Source organism: Notamacropus eugenii, chromosome 1, assembly GCF_028372415.1.
Source record: "Notamacropus eugenii isolate mMacEug1 chromosome 1, mMacEug1.pri_v2, whole genome shotgun sequence".
NCBI classification, from domain to species: domain Eukaryota; kingdom Metazoa; phylum Chordata; class Mammalia; order Diprotodontia; family Macropodidae; genus Notamacropus; species Notamacropus eugenii.
This window is the reverse complement of record NC_092872.1, coordinates 194,107,471-194,130,435: the sequence shown is the minus strand read 5'-3', so window position 1 is coordinate 194,130,435 and position 22,965 is coordinate 194,107,471. Positions and strand designations below refer to the sequence as shown.

General features: G+C 36.4%; 1 protein-coding gene across 5 annotated transcripts in view; it reads right to left on the bottom strand.

Annotated features, from left to right (window-relative positions):
- Window positions 1-22,965, bottom strand: part of ATRNL1 (attractin like 1) — a 1,361,117-nt gene that overhangs the window by 1,034,573 nt on the left and 303,579 nt on the right. For all 5 annotated transcript variants that reach the window (XM_072623397.1, XM_072623377.1, XM_072623406.1 and 2 more), the window contains one exon: window positions 19,417-19,554. In XM_072623397.1, coding sequence (XP_072479498.1) covers window positions 19,417-19,554 — 138 coding nt within the window. The remainder of the gene's footprint in view (window positions 1-19,416; window positions 19,555-22,965) is intronic.

Here is a 22,965-nt window from a genome sequence, read left to right as displayed (position 1 = left end):
GAAAACAGAAGCAGGCCTAGGCCAGCGCCCTGAGGAATACCTAGATTAAGAGAGTATAATTTGGAAGAGGATCCAGCAAAGGAGACAGAGAAGGAGTGGTCAGTTAGGTAGGAGGAGATCCAGGAGAGAGAGTGGTGTCCTGAAAATCTAGAAAGAAAAAAAAGTATCAGGGAGGAGAGAGTGAACAGTAGTATCAAAGGCTACAGAGAAATCAGGGAGAATGAAGACTGAGAAAAGGCCATTAGATCTGTCAATAAGACAGGATTAGACTTTGAAGTGAGTAGTTTCAATAGAATGATAAGGTCATAAGCTAGATAGTAAGGGGTAAGGAAGAGAGGAAGAAGAGAGAAAGTAGCCACACCCATTAGAGATGAATTTTTGAGGAGTTCAGCTGCATAGAACAAGAGATGTAGAACAAGAGTTGCAGGAGAGGGAAAGATCAAGTGAGAGCTTTTTTTTTAGATGAGGGAGACATGGACATGTTTATGGGCAGTAGGAAATGAATCAGCAGAAAAGAAGAAAATCAAAATAAGTTAAAGAGTAGGGATAACAGAGGGAACAGACTTTTGGAAGAGACAGGATGGATTAGGATAACTGTAGGGGGCCAGTACTGCTGGAGTCCAGAATGGGAAGTACTGTCCAGGTTTTACTTGAGACTTACACTCCTGATATGCAAGGATGAGAACATCCTGACCCTGCCTGTGCACCCTGAGACTGTCTCACCAGAGGAACTAGATTAGGAAGTATTAGAAGTAATGTTCTCTTGGGAATAACCTTGCTTGTTTGCCTGTGGAGAATCCATATAAACCCTCGCCCTCAGATTAATAAACGGACTGCTGTCTTGCATCCCGCCTGCCCTGTGACTTTCTTTTTCACTGCTCATCAAAGCACTCCCCAGATGCAGGCCGCCCATGGCAGATAACTTGAACAGGTATATATATGGATTAGCCTTGGGAAGGAATAATGACACTTTATTATGTGAGACAGGGGTGAGGGAAGATAAGAGTGGCAAAAGGCATCAGAGTGAAAGAAGATGAGGAAAAGAGAAGAAGAGGGAGTTCTTGATGAAGAGTCTCAGTTTTCTTTCTGTAAAATATGAGGCAAGGTTCTTGGCTAAGGAAGTGGGGGTAAGGGAAAAAACGGAAGGTATAAGGAAGGATGAAATGGTTTTGAAGAGCTGCTGTGGAGAATGGGATAGAGAATTAATGAGGGAGATATAGTAGAATTGCCTAGAATCAATGAGGGCCAAATTAAGATTGAATAACAACTTACTAATGCCTTCCCCTCAAATTATAATGGAATTATTTTGTACATGTTTTGCATATACTCATATAAGTGAGTATGTATAAGTAGATGTCTCCCCCAAGAGAATACAAGTTCCTTGGGGAAGGGCCTATTTATTCTTTGCACCTTCAGTGCCTAGCGTGATGGTTGGCAAATAGTAGGTATTTAATAAATACTTGTTGATTGACTGATTTATGTTTGTAAGGGGAGGGATGAATCAGTAGATAAGGAGATACTAAAGATTAGAGAGAGATAGAAAAGGTGATCAAAGAGGTAAACTGCTGGAGGAGGGAGGAAGAGGAGAGTTAGAGGGTACAGTTAAGGAGATTAGTCTAAGCTAGGAGAAAGGCCAGAGAGTAGAGAGCAAAGTGAGAGAGAATGGGAAATAACGTCAGGGGGATTTTTAGGTGTGGGATAGGGGAGAAGAGGAAACAAAGGGGTAGTCTCTCTATTTTAATAAAGTAGGACACACATTTATCTGCTAAGAAGGAGTAGGGAAGGGTGATAGGGAAGAATAGGAAAGAAAAGATTTGGGAAAAAAAAACTAGTTTGGTTAAGGCAATATACAGCCAAGTAAGCAAGCTCTAAAAGTCTACTTTAGATAAAATAACACATCTGCCACTCATGTTGCCAGCAAAACTGGATGACTTCCTAGAGTAGCATTCAACAACAAATATGTACAAAACATAGAAAGAAGACATTGGAGTAATGCAAGGTTAGGATTAGGCAAGTCATGAACACCTATATTACAAATGGGTCACAGTAGTCTACAATAAAGAAGAGTACAACTGATTAGCTATAAGGACAAGACTTAGAAACTGGAAAGTAATGCCAGAGTGAAGGACTTTTAAATTGGTAAAGCATGAAGGGATGGAGTAACTAAAAGTTTCAATGAGAACATAAAATATGCTTAGGAAAAATGAAGTTAAAGAAAAGATGTAAGGATAAGGAATTACAGTCAAATAGAGGAATTTCACAGTTCTAGATTGTGAAAAATGAAACACAGGTGATGGTAAAGTTATTGGCTGAGGTGAAGTGAGGATGTAGTTCATGATAGTATCTGAGGGGACATCAACATGTATATTTAAGTTCCCAATCAATCAACAAGCATTTATTAAGCACTAATTTTGATGAGGAGGATGCAAAGACAAAAAAGAAATATTTCCTGCTTTCAAATACCTTATCTGCTATTGGGGAAAATAATGTGTGGTTGTATGTGTATATTAATAGACATGGATATAGATAGACAACACATAAACAAAGGAATGGGGGGGGTACTAGCATATTTGAGTTAATTCTTGAAGGAAACCAAGGATTCTAAGAGAAAGAGGTGAACAAGGAGAGCATTAAAGGTATAGGAGAGAGCAAGTATAATAAAGGTGTGAAGAGAAGGATGGAGCACTACATATGAGGAAAGTCAGTCTGTCTGGATTGTAGAGGACATGAAGGAGAATAACGTGTAATAATCCTAGAGAGTTGGGACCAGAAGAGCCTGATATGCCAAAGATATGCCAGTGCAATTATTGAGTAGGAAGAGTGGCATGGTCAGACCGGGGCTTTAGGAAAGTCACTTTAGCACCTATATGGAGGATGAATTAGAATTAAGAAAGACATGATTTAGGAGGTTATTCCATTGGTCTAAGGTTTTGAGGTGATAAGGACCTGAAATAGGGTGGTAAGCATTCAAGTGAAAAGAAGGGGGCAGATGCAAAAGAGAGGGTGAAGGTAATAGGAAGATTTAGCAGCTACTTAGAAATGTAAGATGAGCATGAGTGAGGAGCCAATGATGGATGACTAAAGGTTAAGGTGTAAACTATGACTGTGAAACAGATGGAGAACTCCTTAAGAAAGGAAGGAAAATCCCCCTGGGAACAGATAGATAACTACAAATAGGATCTGGATAAAGTTACAGAGATGTACCAAGTGACCCTCTAAGAAACTGCTGAGTTGTCACAGCAAAGGGAGAGTGTGAAGTACACCTCCTTCTCCTTCTATCCCAATGGGTGAGGGAAAAAGTGGCAAGGGATATTGTATCTTCTGAAGGTAGCCAGGTTTCCCTGAGAGTGGAAATTGGAAGGAGTTTAGTAGGAAGCTATTAAACATGCTGAGAAATTTTCAAGTTACAGAAGGAACTACCAAAGATCATGATACAAAGGGAAGGTAAAACTGCATAGAGATAGACCTATAGGACTAAAATGGATAGGGTCTGAGACAGAAGAGAGTAGAAGCAGAAGGGCATTTTCATCCAGTTAGCTCGTGATTTTGGATTATATGAATTAGCAGAAGAAGCTGCAGGATTCTAATAGCCATGGGATGGTGATGGAGAGCCATTAAGTGCCCTAAGGGCAGTGTCTCTCAACAACCAAAGAAGAAATTGGGTCAGATGCATGGATCTGCAAATACCTGGCAGTCTGCCAGAGGACCGCCAGAAATTTTTAATCAGTACAAAGTCTTTTCTTTCATCCCATGTTGGTAAAAGGCGTAATGTATAGAAAGAAAATTTCTAGCATATGGAATCAAATATCAGTCTGCCAGAAGCCATACATCTAGATGAGGTACCAATAGAGAGCAGAACATTTGGTGCCTGGAGCTATGATACTGGAGATAGACTTGTCCAATACAGGCAAGTCCACCTCAGTCCTGACCCAGTGTCAATGCAGAACATTTTAAAGAAAAACATTGCTTCCATGAGTCAGGGTATAGTAGTTATAGACTAGCAAAGTAGATTTGAGGTAATGGTGAGGAGGCTTTCAAGTTTGGTCGCCAAACAGGGCTGGGACTAGGGTATCTTCTCACACTGGTCAATCAGCAAAGGTACAGGTAACCCAGTGGTCCTCTCAGTGGTAGACTCCAAAGTAGTATTTGTCCTCTGGAAGCCTGACACTGGTATTTGGGAAAATATAATTTATCTGGATTTCCATTATGTAGGGAAGAGAAAAAAATTTCAGGTCCAGGAAAGCAGTCAATGATGGACAAAAGAAGAAGACTGAGTTACTGCATGCCAAGATTTTACTTCCATTATAGCCCTGCAACAGTTCGTGAGAATGACATGGATATGATCCCAAGTTCTTGAAAGCTATGATAGTGTGGGTCCATGCACTGAGCACCTACCAAGAAGAAAAGCTTTCAAATATAGCCCCAATAATGAGGCCCAACCTATCTAAATCTGACCAGACACATCTAGAATCATTGCAGTGTGATCAATTTGGGGCCATGGCAAATCCCCAAGCCTGACTACTAAGTCCTTACCACTATGGCTACAATCTTCATTATAGTTGGAAGCAATCATATTGAGGAAACCACAAATCCTTGAATTACAGAAGTATCTGTCATTTCTTGAGAACTTTCCAAGTTTTGTTTTCTCCCTCTGCCCCAACTTTGTGTTTTTAACCAACAGCAAATGCAATTTTGGTATAAGAAATTTTCTTTGTCAATCTCTAACCAAGGTTTTCAAAAACCATTCCAGATTTGCATTTTTGTAACTGTTTCTGTGAGTGTACTGTTTTTCAATCACCCTGATTTACTTTAGTCTTTTCCTACTTACTCTAACGTTACCTAATTTTTGAAAAGCTTCCCATTTTACACCAACTTCTAAAGGATTTTTTTTTCCCTTTCTTTTACCTGTATGAAGTTTCAGAAAAGGATTTATTTTCCCTCTGGATTCACTATACTTCAGTAAAGCTATCAACCAACTCAATTATGTATTTTTATCAGACTCCTTTCAAAGTACACTGACATGACAGCTGAACATTATAATTTATCATGAAGGATACTAGAAATATTAGTTCATACTTCTTTCCACTTGGTAAAGTGCTTAATACAGCTTGTATTATGCCATCAATATGAAATTATATGCTGGTCTAAGAACGCTGAATTGTTCTGATTATCCCTATGGATTTTGGGGCAGACAGGGAAGAGGACAAATCTGTAATTTTATCAGTACAGGGATCATACAAAGAAGAATTTCTTCTATCACTAAAGTTTGGCACCTTCGATGAAACTTGAATTTTCTAGAAGGATGTGGAAGTCACGAGACTGTTTATGCAGTCAAAATGTGGCTGAAGCAGGATCTGAACTCAATGCTTCCCGACTCTGAAGTCAGCTAACTCCTATGTCTTTTTCCCTCATATTTCTCTAAAACAATTTTATTCAAGATATTTAAACCATATCTCTTTTGTAGGTTAATCTACAAAAAATAACATAAAATTTATAAAAGAAATACATAAATTTTTGTTGCTTTGTGAGCAAAATGAAGGGGAATATTTTTATCTGTGTTATGTAATGCTATCGAAATAAAACAAACCTTAGAGAGAAAAGAGTGTCCTTAATTTACAAAACATGGAGTGCTCTAATACGCTTACAAAGTATTTACACAGTGTTTATGTTAGCGATTCCTTACACCTGCTCTTGTCCTTCCTAATATGTAATTAACTTTTCCACCATCTTTAATTAGTTGGGGTTTTTCCCCATTACAACAATGCAGCAAAGTGTTTCTAAACTGGCATATAGCTTGGTTTGTCTTTTTAAGAATCCACAAATATTAGAGGAAAGCTAAATTATCGACTAATAATTCAAATTTAGCACAAAGCATGTTACAGCAAACAAATGTTTATAATCTCTTGTTTAACTCCTTGCTTTCCTGGGCATTTTTTTTAAAAAGAAGGTAAGAAGAAAACAAGCATTTATTAGGCACTTACTGCCAAGCTGTAAATCAAGTACTGGAGATACAGATAAAAGCAAAAAGATAGTCCATGCCCTCAAGCAGGTTACATTCTAATGGGGGAAGAGGACACAGAAAAAGGAAATAAAAAGCCTGAAGGTGGGGCTTTTTTTTAGGTAATTGGACTAAAGTATTAGTCTTCAAACTTTTTGATCATTTACCTATATTAGTCAAGTATAAGTGTAAGTGCATGTAAGTGCATGACCTGAGGAAGAATGAGGGTGCATGATTTTAAAGTTCAGAAGAAATCAGAAACAGAAGGCAACATCAGCAGATAAGTCATAGCCCTTCCAAAGAATGAAGGTTTTGAAAGGGAGGCATTTAGCAATGAGCAAAGTGGGGAGGACCTTGCAGAGGGATATTCCATGGTGAATGGACCAGGAAAATGTAGGTTCTTCCATGATGAGAAGGCCCCAGGCACTGAGAAAAGTTCCAGGATAAATCATCTGTTAGAGGGTTCAAGATAATGAAGCCCAAAAAAAAGTCAGGAACCAGTCCACGAGGTTAAGTCAAATCTGGAGGTGTTTTCTTTCATTACTATTATGAATAAGACATTGTTGTAGCTTTTGCTTGGTGTCCATGGAGTTACTCCAAAACAGGACTTCTTTGGAAGCTGGTAGTATAGTCTGCTTTTTAGGTACATGTAGAATTTATTTTATGGTCCAGTCACTATTTTAAAGATAAAAATACCTTGAACCAATTACACATTTTTGGTTGGAGGCAACTCATAAAAATTTAAACCCTGCTCAGTCAGACAAAATATGGTCAGCTTTATTTTAAATAAATTAGACAAAAGCCTTACTGAGAAACAGCAAGATATAGTGGCCAGAGTCCTGTCCTCAATCGGAGGACCTGGATTCAAATGCCATCTCTGACCCACTGGCTGGGGGACCTCAAGTAAAGTACTTGATTTCTCACTGTCTCCATTTTCTGTGACTGAAAGCTGCAGAAACATTGCAAATTTGCATTAATAGAGAAAGTTGCCTCACCTCAAAGTTCTCTCATCCATGAAAGTTCCCTCACAGATTCAGAACCACCAAAACACGCACTTACACTTATACTTGACTAATATGGGTAAATGATCAAAAAGTTTGAAGACTAATACTTTAGTCCCATTACCTAATTTTCAAGAATAATAAACTGAGGTGGGACTTGCCCAAGGGTGCAGGTTTAGGTAGTAGTAACCACAGGACCCAAGCACAGTTTCCCTTTTTTACTAATTTGTTGAATATCTACTTTACCATATATAGACTTACCAACGCAATTTATCACTTGCCAAGTTCTGTCAAGGAAAATCTGTCCATTAATATTGCTCAAATCTCTCTCCTTTTACTTCCTCTAGTAACAAACCAAGGTCAGTCTCACATATGATTTTACCTAAATTCCTATGAACAGCTTCTTTAATTATTTTCCTGACTCTGATCTGTCTCAAATTCCCCCTTAAAACCATTGTCTAAGCAATCTTATAAATGCATCAGTCTAATCAGGTTACTCTTCTAACAAAAAATATCATCAGTAACTCTCTGCTAAATGCCAAAAGAGTGTATTCCCCTAACCTGGACATTTAAGGTCCTATACCTATCTTCCATTAAATTCTATTTGACAAACATTTATTAAGTTTCTACTATGTGCCAGGCATTGGGCTAAGCAATGGGGACACAAAGAAGAGTAAAGGCTTCAATCAACGAGCATTCATCAAGTGCTTACTACATGTCAAGCACTGTATCAGAGGCTGAAGAGACAAAGACAGAAATGAAAGTCCCCTCTTTCAAGGAACTTTCATTACGTCAGAGAGTACTGATGGAGAACAACATACAACAAGTTTGGGAAGGAAAGCTGAAGGCACAGAGTGAAAGGCTTTAAAAGCTAAACAGAGAGAAAAAATAGGACAACAGCACGAGGAAATAACAGGATCAAATGAAGGCTGACAGGGATGGGGAAGCCTTGGGAAGCTTTGTAAGAAGCAGAAAAGAACCACTACATGGGGAGAAATTGAAAACTAGAAAGGGCAAGCTGATAGTCAAACAACTGGTAAATATGGGAGGCAATGGGATAAAGGCACACAGAGACAGAATGATTATGGTGATGAGAAAATCCACACCTTCAGGGGAAAAGAATGAGCTCAGGACAAATGCCTTTGATTTTCATGAAAATAGGAACTAAGGTGCTCTACTGTGATAGATGGATAGAGAGTAGGTGGTGCAGTGGATAGAGCACCAGTGCAGGAGTCAGGAGGACCTGATTTCAAATCTCACCTCAGACACTTGACACTCACTAGCTGTGTGACCTTGGGCAAGTCATTTACCCCAATTGCCTCATCCTGAGTCATCTCCAATCATCCTGATGAATATCTGGTCACTGGATTCAGATGGCTCTGGAGGAGAAGTGAGGCTGGTGACCTGCAACAGCCCTCCCTCACTCAAAGCAAAGTCAAGTGGAAGTCATGTCATTATTTCTCTGATGGCGTGGTCTTCTTCAGCAACAAAGGACAACACACACATAATGGGAGGATTAAGGAGAAAAAATAAAAAGGTTTGGGAAAATCACTAAAAAGGACTAAGATAAATAGTCAATCAGACAAAAAAATGAGATTGCCTGGCCACAGTGAGGGCCCAATAGACATTGTAGCAAAACAAATAGCATGTTATGTAACTTCCACCAGTATCTTTCAGTAATAGACAAACAGTTGGTAAGGGCAGCCCACGATTAGGGTTGGGATTGGTCAAAGCTTGTGTAAGAAAATTGAGAATGAAGGGCAGTATATAGTTCAACTGCTTAACTATAATGTCAAGAATGAAAAGGGAAGAAAGTAAAGCCAAAGTAGGGATGATGGCTTAAGAGAGCACTGAAAGATGAGGCATTAGAGATGATGTAAAGGATATAGAATACGTTTAGGAGGAATGAGGCAGAAGGAGAGATATAAGGTTGTAGTTATAAGGGGAAGAAAAAGGAGCACTAAGAACTAGGGCATTAGTTGTAGGAAGTAGTACCTGAATTGTATTTTAAAAGAAGCTAAGAGTTAGAGGTTAGGAGGGAGATCACTGGTGGCATGGGAGACATCCTATGTAAAGTAATGAAAGTAAAAGATGTAATATTGTTCAAGTACTACACATCAAGTGCAATTTTGCTGGAACACAAAGTAATGAATTGGAGTGATTTGCGATCAGAAATTGTGGATGATAAGTTGGAGCTACATTGTGAAAGACTTTAAATGCATTATTCTATGGGCAATAAGCACCCAACACTAAAGCCTCCTGAGTAAGGGATTGACATGATCAGAAAAGCCTTAGGGGTGCTTAGGTGAGTAGTCAATCCTCACCTGTGTGTAAAGAGAAAGGAGAGGAGGGTAGAGCCAAAAGGAAAACGAAAAATTATAGCTTTGTGCCTGAGGTCAAATAGCAAGAGTTAAATATGAATGGAAATATTTTTTATGTGCATCTATATACACATGGCCTTGTTTGCTTAAAGGTCAGTCTGCTAGGCACGATTTATGAAGATAATTTGGTGTTATGCATATTTTTATACAATTGCCTTCATATAAAACAGTTGCCTCAGTATGTACTAATAAGATGTCATATAACATATTTAGTATTTATAAATGACATTACTATAATTCTCCCATTAGTGGATTATCCTTAGAATCTTTAAAATCGCAGAATGGCTTCTCTTCCAATCTCAAGGTATTTGGGTTGTTTAGAAAATTCAAACTTATTTGATTTCAATAAAAAGAAAAAAATAAACGTACCAGTAAAAGGGTCACCAAATACACCCCAAAGCTAAATGATGATGCTTTGTCTTCTACTTTCAATCATCTCTAACAGTGTTCCATTAGCACATATCATTGAGAATTAATCCTACTGAATCTACCATGCCAGAGAGAAGGAAACTGACCCCTCTGGTAGTCAAAGACACCATTCTCTAACAATCCTGAGGGCTATGCACATATATTACTGTTTGTCTATGGCAGGCAATCATTATAAACTTCTAGGCACAGCTCCTATGGAAAGATGTATCGAATATAAAATCAGGGTCTGAGCTGTAAAGATGTGAAATCGTGGAATGGCTGTAAATCACTGGGCCATTCCCTCTGAGCTCCTCAGAGTAGGGACTGACCTTCGCATTTCTTTGTATCCCCCACTTAGCATAGTGCCTAGCACAGGGCAGGTACTTAACAAATGCTGACCCACTGGCTTTACCTAGAATGTACCCAAAATTCATCTTTAAAAATCCTACGTATTCTTTACGGTCCAGTTCATATGCCTATCACATTCTTTCATTAAGTCCTTTTAAGTCCACTAAGTCCTAGGCTACCCAGTTAGAAAAGAGCTTTTTGCCTGATTGGGCAAGTGTTGTATCCCTTAACATGAGATCCTTTTACAGGTCTGATAAAGAACAAGTGCAAGACTAACCCAGCCAGATTTGGAGAGGCTCATTGCCCTGTATGGGGCAGGGCCATAGCGACTATCAAATACCACCTACTAAGTCATGGAAGGGTTATGGTATGTGTTCAGCGAAGGAAGTACTAGCACAGAACAATGAGCAAAACACCCTGCCTCATTGATCCTTGAAGCAGTAAAGTCAAGTCTATTTTTTCTCCTCTATTCATTGTGGCAGACAATGTCTTAATTATCTTTGTCTTTCCCAACAGCACCCATAGCTAAGCATTTACAGGCATCTAGGTGGTGGTACTGCTAAATAGAGCCACTGGGCTTGAAGTCAGGAAACCTGAGCAAGTTATTTAGTCTCTGTCTGCCTCAGCTTCCTCATCTGTAAAATAAAAATATAATGGTACTTAACTCCCATGGAAGTGCCAAGCATATAGTAGGCAGTGTATAATTACTAGCTATTGTTATTAAATTAGCATTTAATAAATGGTTGTTGAATGCATGCAAGGTATAAAGAATTTTTTTTTAAATCTTACCATTAAAAAATCAAGTTAATAAGTATTTTAGCTGCAAATTAGTGACATTTGAAAATTCAATTAAACAATTCAGCAAAAATTTATTAAGTGCAAGGCAATTGCCATAAATTAAATAATATAGGAAAGATATTGCTAAGCACTGAAGAAACTGAAAAATTATCAGAATTGAGGAGTATATATCATACATCCAGAGTGGGAGTAAGGGTGGAGGAGATAACAAGTATGCAAGTATAAGGTAGGAAGGGATAGATCAAAACAAAGTATTCCAGAAAAATCTGAACAATAAGAGAACACTTTCACCTGGGAATATCAAGGAAGGCTACATAAAGAAGGTGGTATCTGAACTGACCTTTGAAGGAAGAAAATAGTTCTAACAGATGTAGATGGGGAAGAAATGCATTCTTGGATTAGGAAGGACAACCTCAGAAAATACACAGCGGGAAGTTTAATGATCTTTTGAGTGTTGGGAATAGCTAGTAGTTCATTTGGAGTGAAATGGAGATTATCTATAGTAGATAATATGAAATAGGACTGGAAATGTAGGTTAGGTCTAAGCTGTAGAAAGCCTTGAATGCCAGGACAAGGAGTTTGTGTATAAAGTATCATAGAGAGAACAGTGAATGCCACTGAAGTTTTTTGATTTTGTTTTTATTTGAGATGTGGGGTAGAAAGAGTAATGTAATCTAATTTGTGCATTAGCAAGACAGTTTGGGCAATAGCATGAAGAGTGAATTGAAAATCCCTCTCATTTTTATTTAAACAATTTGTTCACTTTGTTTTAAAAAAGATTGTTCACATATTGCCTGTTTATCTCAATGTACATAAGTGATAAAGGAATTCTACAAAAAATATGGAAATGACTATGATAAACAATATAATAACATTATTTTTTATAATACTGCATATTAATAAGCACAAATTCTAGAAATAAAAAAATGCGTAGAAAAAAATCACCTGAAATAGAACTTTAAGACTATTCCGTGATGTATATAATGTTTTCATAAGTCTCTGGACTGTTATCTATCCTCATAATTCCCAAAAGGCATGGGAACACAGAGAAGTCCTGACTGCACAGACCAAGGGAGGAAACAGCCCCTCTCACTCATCAGAACAGCACCAGAAGGATGAGGGAACTAGATGCAATCGTCTTTTAACCAGACCTCTAGTTGTATGTCCTTCATCTCTGGACTGGCATTCTTGAAGTGAAACTTCCATGCTAACTTCTAAATTTTGGCTCTCATCTCTGCCCCTTGCATTTGTTAAAGAGACTGGTTTTTGACCTGGCCCAAACTAGTTTGTGTTCCTCCTTTGAGGCCTTCCCAATTTTCACCAGGAAGGAACTTCACTACCAAGGTCTAATGCTTTCCCTGATCACTTGCATGTGACCATTCTGGTCCAATATAATAATATCAGAACCTCCAAGAAGATTAAATTAACTTAATCATATTATTTAATCAGGCAGCAGGTGACATGACAAGAATAATATTTTGTTTTCCAAATATACTTACTCTGATGGCTACAACAATATAGAGTAAAAAGCCATAGTAAAGCACAGACTATAAAGACAGATATAGCATGAATCCTCTGTTAATGGAAAACAAAATACTGTTAACACTACTATTGCCCTGGAAGTTCTAGAACATAAATAATCAATATGAAGAGATTCCTAAAAGATATTTGGGTAATAGCTTCTATAAAGTCCACAGCAATTTTTAAAAGTTCCAATCTAACAAGGGATCACAATAAAACTGAACCCCAAGCATATATAGAAAACTATTCTTTTAAAAAGATAATAATAGTAGACAGGTATTCTTTTTGGAAGGAGAAAAAAAATCTACTAATAAAAAAAATGAATTCTCCCTCTATTTGCTACAATTGGGAATGAAGTAACAAGTGGTAAAATTTATCATTTTACAAGACTTATAAATTGATTTTAGCCAATATTACATTAAGTATAATTCACCAGAGGTGACACAGTACTTATTTGGTTAGATAGCAAATGTATCCCTAAAGAATAAAAATGACATTCATATATCACATTGCTATAGCCTCCCTACAGACAACAAAAGGATATTTTATCAACTTCAAGATACAAGGGAACTATTAACAATTATTTAAAGCTTCATAAACCACCAGAAAATGTGCAACTGTCAATAAGGGGGGATATTAATCTTCTCATTCTCTTGAACACTATTTTAGTTCGTGGTACCTCAGTTTACTGGATGTGTAATTTTTGTTGATCTACAGTTCATCCTGTGGGGAAAGTGTCATCTCTAGTAAGGAAAGTGATACCAGAAGAAATACTGAAGAAGCAGAAAATACCATTCTTTTTAAAGTTTTTTTCTTTCCATTCATGTACCTACTCATCTTCTTGCTCATATAAAAATACTAGCTAAACTTTAATATTTCCTGATGTTAATATATTGGTGAAGAATTGCAGGTGTTAAGAAGTAAAAATGTGGTAGCATGGATATAATACAGAGAAAACTAAACAAATATCAGATAACATAGACTACCCCTCATCACATAACCTAACCATTAAAACCTCTTAGTCCTTTTAAGTAAACAGTTTTCTACAGCAGATATAAGAGTAAAAAAGTCTCAAGAAGACTGGGTAGCCCAGAATACAACATTATTAACTTTTGTTAATAAATATAATATATAGATAATAATTCTAATTACATTTCATTAGATTATTTAACATTTTAACAAATGCTGCTGATTAACTATAACACACAAAATGTACATGTTTTGTATTCTATTCATTTTTAACAAAAATTAGTAATAAAATTACAATCTATAGTATTTGTAGTGGCTTAGATTGGCAGAAATATAAGCTTATTTGTATATTGTTACTGACATACACACATTCTCACAAACTTCCCACTGTTGTCAAATGTACTTATATTCAAACTGCTGCTCTGACATCTTCCCCAAGATATTTTCTTTCATGTATGGAGACAACTGATGTTCAAATAAGTGCAAAGGAGATATTTACATGTACCAAGTTATCATTATAATCCTCAGAATGCAGGTATTGCCACATCAGAACAGAAACAATAACCTAAGGTCACACCTCTCCAGTCAAATCCTTTGGTAGTATCTGCCTGCCTAGGTCTGCCCATGGAATTTGTTGATCAAGCACCCAAGATAGAATTGGCTCCAAGGATTCCCCACTTGGATGGCTTTTCTCATGCACTTACTCTGAATAAAGCATTCACATTCACTGGCTCTACTTTACTTATTTTCACTGCAATATTTTATCATCCATACATCACACACACACACACACACGCACATGCGCACACACACACACACACACACACACACAATTAATCCATATGCTCTGGTATCTGTCTGTCTCTGTCAGTCTGTCCATTCATTTCACCTCTACAATAACTACTTCTTGTTCCATCATACATATTATGAGATTTAGGTCCCATTACCATCATGAAAAGTGCAATCACCAGCCTGAATAGCACACAGTTATACCTCAGTGCCATAAAGAGGGGAATCCTGTGATTTTCCTTTCAGAGGCAGTCATATTCAACCCTATGTTTTTGTTTTCCTCTACTCCAATTCTTATACCAGTCCCGTCAAAAACCTGGGACTATCTTGTATTGGACTCATGGCCAATAAGTTCCTGTCTCATTCCCTGGAACATAACAAAATGCTCCAAAAGTACAAAGCCAATCATAAATCCACCATGACCATATGCTTTCTGTATAATATACATATTGGTGAAAGTGGCTAGTATTGAAAAACTCTGTTTGCCCCATGGAGGGGAAAACCAATGCTTCTTTATGCCACAGCTTGTAAAAATGAACAACAAAAAAAAGCTTTTTATTGTCTTGTGTGCTAAATTGTAAACTGTGGGCCTTTTATTCATGGCAATGCCCTTTTACTACATTAGAGTTAAAATAGTAGTTGAAGACAATTGTGTCAGTATTAAATAATTCAAATAGAAGTAGTCTGAACTTACCAGGCTTCCAAATCTTAATGGATATCTTTAAGAATATTTTGTATAAAATAAATTATATCTATTTTAGATGTCAAAATGTTGAGATGGCTCAGCTTAGCCTGCAGCTAAGAAGGAAGGACAAAAATCATTTATTACTGGTCATCATATCCAAGGAGTTGTGCATGTTTTGTTAGAGATGACAAACTAGAAAGAGATAGGTATGGCTAGAAAGATAATAGAAAATTTATGAAGACAAGTATTAATCAGGAAATAAAGGGGCAACTAGCTATTGAATTCCATAATAAAATGAAAACATAACAAATATAATGACTGTGTCTTATTTAGTGGTTTAATAACCACTGAAGATATTCATACTTAGAGAACAGAAAGAAGGAGATGATCTAGCAAAGAAGACTGAGGAATGATCATCAAGGTTAGGAAGAAAATCAAAACAGAGAAGTGCTAAGGGTGGAGAGAGAGTCTAGGAAGATGTAGTTAGTCTACAAAAGCTGCAGAGATAAATAATAAAAAATAATGACAATAATAATAGCTGACATTAATATAGCACATTAAAGTTTGCAAAGCACTCCATATAAAAGACAAATCTGTAACTTGGGTGGTCTTATTCCCATTTTACTGATAAAGAAATAGGCACAGATGGATTAAGTGACTTTCTCCAAAAGATGAGAAGAAAAGGTCATTTAAATGCTTAAAAAGCATTTAAGATCTCAATGCTAACTCTAGAGAGAATAATTTAATCCAAGGGAAAGAGTTGGAAGCTGGACCATAAAGGACTAAGAAGTGGATAGGGGAGGAAGAAATCTATAAGTGTAAACAATTTGTTCTAGAGCTTGACCATGAAAGGAAGAAAAAACATAGAATTATGATTTGAGAGAATTAGGTTAAGCAAGATTTTTTATTGTTTGCTTTTTATTTGGGGAGACAACCATATTTTTGTAGGAGGCAAGAGGATAAGAAGAGACTGAAGATAAGAAAGAGAAGAGAAATTGAGGGGTAGAGGTGTAAAAGAGAGGAAGAACACATGTGTAGGGGTCTATTTTAGCAGAGAGAAGGTCCAGTTCATCATCAGAGACCAGCATAAAGGAGATATTGGGGGATAATGAAATGGTATTGTGGTGTGAAGTAGAAGAGAAAAGAAGGGAGCAAGTAATATATCGCTTCTATGTTTCCAGTAAAGTAGGAAAAATAATTTTCTGGTCAAACAGGGCAGAAGGAAGTGCTATAGAAAGTCTGAGGAGAAAGATTTGGAGTCACTTCCATAGTGGATATGATAGTGAATAAGGGAAGAAGAACGGTATTACTATGTAGCTCCCAGGGCCTTATTGAGTTAACATAAATTTAAAGCGAAACCAATTGGTATGAACCTGTGATTCTGAAAGAGCACTCAGTAATAGAGAACACAGATCAAGAAAATCAGGGTCAGGATGTGGTCAGGTATGACTATCAATAAGGGAGCAAGGATTTCAATGGTAGTTAACAGTATGCATTCAAACTATTTAAACATAGAACCTTAGTAAAGGTAGAGAATGGAAGCCAGAACAAAGATAATAGACTCTGAGAGAAGAGAGAATGGGCAGAGTAGACATCATGATGAAGAATTAGGAGGGATGAAGCAAAAGGAGAGTTTGAAAGCTAGGAGGTTGTGCTCAGAGAGACAATTTTCAAAGTTTTAGAGCACGAAAGTGAAACAGAGATGAAGGATGAATAGATGAAGTCTTATGATCATCTCTATATGGAATTGGGGGGATTAAATGGAAGTCATGAAATCTCAGGGAATTAAGTAGAAGGACAAGGTATTGAAGAGGATATCAAAATGTGTATTATATCCCCAAATACAAGGGTAGGGACTGAGGAGGAAAAGGAGCACTATTGAGAAACAAAGTAAAGTAACCTGGAGATTGGTAAATGACTGAAAAACAGAGCTGGATTAGGGAACAAAGTAGAATGGAATTAACTTCAAAAGATAAAAGGCTGCTGAGTAATGGTACAAAGGGATAGTCTAGAAGTAAGAGTAAGGAAAAGGAAGTATGCTGACTCTTACTGCTGCAATGATTTGGGGAGGCATAAGAGGATAGAAATGCAATACAGGAGAGTTTCACCATAGATGAACTGTCTTCTAAGGATATCCAGGTTTTTGACAGAAGAAGAAAATTTAAGAAATAGAAAAATTTTCAATCAAACATCTCTGATAAAGGTCTAGCAAACATCTACAAGGAAATCACATATATTGACTAGATTTAAAATAAATCTAAATTAGTTAAGCATTTTAATAATGTAATTTGCAAAAGAATAAATGAAAATGATTAATATTTATGTGAAATATGTTCAAATAAGATAAATGTAAATTAAATCATCAATAAGATATCTTATACCTATAAAGCTGATATAAAATTGAAATAAAGAAAAATGGCAAAAGAATCTTAAGAAAGACAGGCATATGAATAAGCCATTGATAAAACTACAAAATATTTTTTTCTTAAAGAATTTGGAAACACTTGAGAAAAGTTAATAAATAGTTCACATTTTTTCATGTAGTGTAATCCCACCTTTGTTACCAGAGCTGTCCAGTCATTTCAATCATGTCTGACTCTTTGTGACCCCATTTGGGGGATTTTCTTAGCAAAGATACTATAATGGGTTTGCCATTTCCTTCTCCAGCTCATTTTACAGGTGAGAAAACTGAAGCAAAGTTAAGCGACTTGCCCAGAGTCCCATAGCTCATAAATGTCCGAGACTGGATTCAAACTCAGGTCCTCCTGACTCAAGACCTAGTTCTCTATCCACTGTGACACCTACCTACCCCAATGATCCCACTACTGAATACCAACATGAAGATCAAATACAAAAAGAAAGGCACCAAAATATTCCTAGCAGTACTATTTATGGTAGCCAAAAGTTGCCAATAAATTATGTGCCTATCAACTGAAGAATGGCTGAATAAATTGTACCTAATATAATGAAACATCACTATTCCAAAGCCAAAATTCAGGGTTTTCCTACATAATGAGTTGAAACATTTTTTTTTACAAAAAATCATTATTTTGTGGTTTCTGACAATTTTATGTTAGAAATATTACAAAAAACAAAACAATATTCTTACTTATAGGTGTTGCCACACACAACTTCACTTAGTCTAAATTTATACATACATGTGTGTAGATATACGCATAGCACATAAACATATACATATATAGGCTCCAGTTCTAAAAGATATAATCAAAATAAATATAAAAATAAACAGAAAATTTATTCCCAGCTGCACATGTTTATATCAAATGTTTATAATCAAAAACATTAAGAGAATATTTTCATCCTTTTTCTTATTTAAAAAAAAGTTGTGAGCACATGTTCAGCTTACAAAGGGAAAAAATGGTATACTGGATGGAAAAATGCTAACATTTGGAATCCTAACATGAATCATTTTTAATGAAAACAGTAAACAACCAGTTCTAAGAGTAATTTCACTACAAAAATAAACATGACTTTTTTTACTTCCCAAAATCTCTACATGACTCAAATAAAGCGTTCTGACAAAATAAAATGTTGCAAATTGCTTTCAAAGCAAAAAATATAAAACAATATCCTAAGGCAAACAATCCCAATAAGTTCCAAACATCCAAAAATATAATTTAAAAAGTAAACATTATTATTTTTAATATGGACTTTTTAAAGCATGAACTTAAACACTATTTCAGCAGTTCGTGGTATTGCAGCAGAGGTTCCCAAAGTGGGTGACACCACCCCCTGGGAAGCACTAGAATGACCATGGGTTGGAGGGAATTGTAATAGCCTTGGGTGTAACTGGGAAGCATTGAATAAAAATAAGAGGGCAGTGGAATCATATGGAAAGAAGAGAAGAAAATTTTGAAAAACCGTTCATACATGTTTCATCTGTTGTGTAGTAGAGTTAAAGTCAGACTGATTAAATGACTTTCCAAATAAACATACAAAAGGCAAGTTATATAGTGGTAAATAGTGGTCAAGTCCACCAACAGGTCTTAAGAAGCAAGTGTTGGCAGGCGAGTTTGCCCTGCCATATGTTCTCTGGAAGTCTAGCATGCATCACCAGGAATACATGCATGTAATTACTTGTTTACAATATGATACTATATGGTTATATGACACAATATTATATCATCAGAATTTCAATGCAGGAAAACCCCACATACTTATGATAAATTATTAAACTCAAGATATACTTTTGAAAAATTGCATTTTTGAAATGATGCAAATTTAAAAAAAAAAAACATTAAATGGTTCTAGAAAGTAGATTTCCAGTGAAGCACTGAGTATTTTTTTTTTTTTTACAAAAAGGGGAGATAGGTCAAATAAGTTTGGGAAACTCTTATATAGCCCTACTACAGAAGCAAATTGAGAAAATAGCTGCCACCTGGATACTTAGAGTCTAGTGATTAAAAGAAATTGTTACTGAATTTGTACCTTTCTCAGTTGAAAAAATTTCTTCTTTGAGATAAAATCAAATTATCCTAGGAGAAAAAACAATATTACCTGTACATTGTCCTCCATTGGTTGGATCTCCATAATATCCTGGCATACAGTCCTGACACTGTTTCCCTGTAGTAAGATTTTTACACTGCTCACACACATTATTGTTGATGCAAGTGCTGTGTCCATTACACTGGCAAGCTGGAGAGAACAACATACACAATTACAAACATTTCTTTCAAAATTCTCTTTGAGGTATGAAATTATTAGGCACTTAATAAATAAATTAGGCATTTAATGAAATTTTGAATGAGTGATATTATGGGTTGATTTTGAAAATCTAAATTATAAAGTTGAGACAGCATTTCTAAAATGTCACTTTTAGGTCTCTGATTTAAATTCCATTTTCTGCCTGCATTCTTCATATTCCTAAAAGTAATTATAAAAAATACATAAAACTTATTTTGTGTTTAGTACCTTATGTCCTCCAAAATGCAAGGCTTAGAAACTGAAACTATAAAGACTATAACTGAAGACAGAAAACTACTATGAATTCATCCGAAATGATTCACACAATTCACTCTCTATAAATGTTCACTGTAATAATATGGAATATAATTGTGCTAAATGATCATAATCTGCACTAGTAATAAATGTTTTAAAAATCAGGCCATACAATTTGGTAGCATGAAATACCATAATACTAAAAATAATGAAATTTATATTTTTTGGTTGTTTAGCATAAATATTTGCTTAATGTTGGACAAATTCATTTTCAATATTTGACTGAAATTCTAATAATATTCTTTGAACATCATGTGATTGCTCATGAAGGATACTTTTACATTTTACAATTTTGCACAATGCCTGTCAAACTGTTGTTGTTCAGTAGTTTTACAGTTATGTACAACTCTTCATTTTGGAATTTTCTAGGCAAACATACTGGAGTAGTTTGCTACTCCTTCTCCAGTTTATTTTAAAAATGAGGAAACTGAGGCAAACAGGGTTAAGTGACTTGCCCAGAGTTACACAGCTATTAAGCGTCTGAGGCCAGATTCTGACTCAGGAAAATGAGTCATATAACACAAGCCTGTCATATAATAAGTGACTAATAAATTACTACTGGTTGATTTATCTCTTTGCCTTCTTACTGTGGTTATTCTACAGACCCTATGTATCACCATGGTACATGGTAACAGTTCAAAGATCCATGCTTGTATCAGTGTGGGAATTCCCTTCAACAATGCAAATCACAAGACTCTGTGACTAAGGACAAGTTCTGGTAGAAGTGCTGAGGCCAACTAGAGTTTGTGACACTGAATTTAATCAGACTACTCCTTAAATAACAATCATATGCTTGGCAATTGAATGTCAAAGAATATCCCTTTAAACCACCATCCTTTTTATAAGAAGCAGTTTAGAGTAGTAAAGGATTTTTTTAAAAAGCACTTTTTTACTTAAAGAAAAAGTTGTATCAACTGATACATTTTGATGCCTGAAAGGAGTGGAGAGTTTTCCTCTAATAAAACCTATTAAAATGCAGAAAAACAATTTTTAGATAGGATTTGAAAAGTCTGACCCAGAAAATAAATTGCAGAATAAATTTATAGATTTAAATGATCTTTTAAAAGATACATGGTGATGAGCAATACCCCATTTGTATTTGAAGATTTAGTTCAAGGAGAACAAAAGAACTTTTATTCATTAAAAACTAGAAAAAATGTAAGTATAAAGAAAGATAATTTCAAGAAAAAAATGACACGATGGACCGTGTTGTGGACTCATAGCTACAAAATGTTGTTTCCCCAGACCATTTGCACATAACTGCTTTTTAAAATTTGACATAAAAGCTCACAAAACTTAAAAATGACATAACTGTTTAGAGACTTGGGGATGAGGAAATAAGAACTGTCAATTTTATAAGGAAAATTTGGTGCTTTCTTAATTTTTAAGTGAAAGGCAACTCACGAATGCTATTTAAGTTACTGAAATTTAGAGGGAGACTGAATCTGAGGCTAAACCTAGAGAAGTATAATGGTAATTTAAATGAGAAGATATTTCCCATTCATTAATAGGTCCATGTGACCTGCTTAAATCACATCAAAGCCTAAGTCACATGTGCTGGAAGGAGCTTGCTGAATGGGTAGAATAGGAAGGGTGGAGCAGAACTGGGAGGAAGTTGGTGAGAGAGATTAGAGCTAAGGGAGGAGAAGGCACAGGCAAGGAGACAGCTAGGCTTGTGAGTGTTTGTTTGTGGAAGGGCCCTGGGGGTGGGGGGAAAGGGGGTTGACTTGGAAATGGCTTTGTCCCCTGCAGTACTTATGTGTACCAACTTTTTGGTTACTAGGACAGATTTGGCTTTCTGGTGTCTGAATGTTTTTCTTTTGCTTTCTATATGGAAAGTCTGTTATACTTTGCCATTCAAAACTACACCGGCATATTCAGAGTCACCATCAGTGCTGTGAATATTGCCTTGATGATACATTTGGTATAATGAGCAGCATCACAGGGTATAAAATCTCTATTTGGGAACATAAAGGCTTTAGGGGAAGAAAAGGATATCCCAGAATTTTACCATATTCCTCCCTAGCAAGGGAATGGGCTAAAAGCACTGGACCCTGGGAAAACTGGGAAAACCTAGAAATTTGGGGAGGTGTTTGCAAGGAATACAAATAGAACCAGAGAAAGAACTGGCAGGGTACAAAGGAGAGGCTAGATCTTGTTAACAATATCACCTTATGTGTAAAAAGCAGAGACAAGCTGCTGGAAAAGAAAGTTCATTTGGAAAGGAAGCTGGCTAGTTACATGAGAAGCTTTTTATGCTACAGTGTTCAAACTCTCCTTTAGAAAAGAAAATTAGAAAGTCTCAGGTGGTAGATGAAAAAGATGTTGTTAGTTTAGCTCCCAAAAAGAAACAAAAATGTAACCAGAGGAAGGTGAATGCAGACTTCCACAAGCTGGGCCTGATTAGGGCCTAGATACCTGGGAGGAAGACCCAAGAGGAAAATGAAACAATGTTTCAGGAGGAGACTTCATAGGCAGAAGGAGGCCCAATACTAAGGTAAAAACAGGAGAACCAAGCAGTCAACACAGTGTTGAGAGATAATTGAGGATTTTACTCAGCAGGAGGTCACAGATATTTTGAGTCAGTTCACTGAAAGGATGGGAGAATTATTAATATCTTATTAATATCAGTGATGAAAGGGCCAGAGGAGTACCAATAGATGGTGTGGATTCATAGGTATTAGTCAAAATCCTTTTGTACAACAAGTTTTTAGAGATTGCAATATGCAAGAAGGTAACAATATGACTAATTCTGTTAGTTATCTTTGACAGCAGATGGATGTAATAAGCAGTATCCTACTGACTCTACATGGCCTAGTGGAGATAAACCGTGGAATTCACTTAGGGACTGTGTGTGTTCATCCTTCATTGCTGAAGAAGACCATGCCATCAGAGAAATGATGACATGACTTGCACTTAACTTTGTTTTGAGTGAGGGAGGGCTGTGCAAGTCACCACTCTCACTTCTCCTCCAGAGCCATCTGAATCCAGTGACCAGATATTCATCAGGATGACTGGAGATGACTCAGGATGAGGCAATCGGGGTAA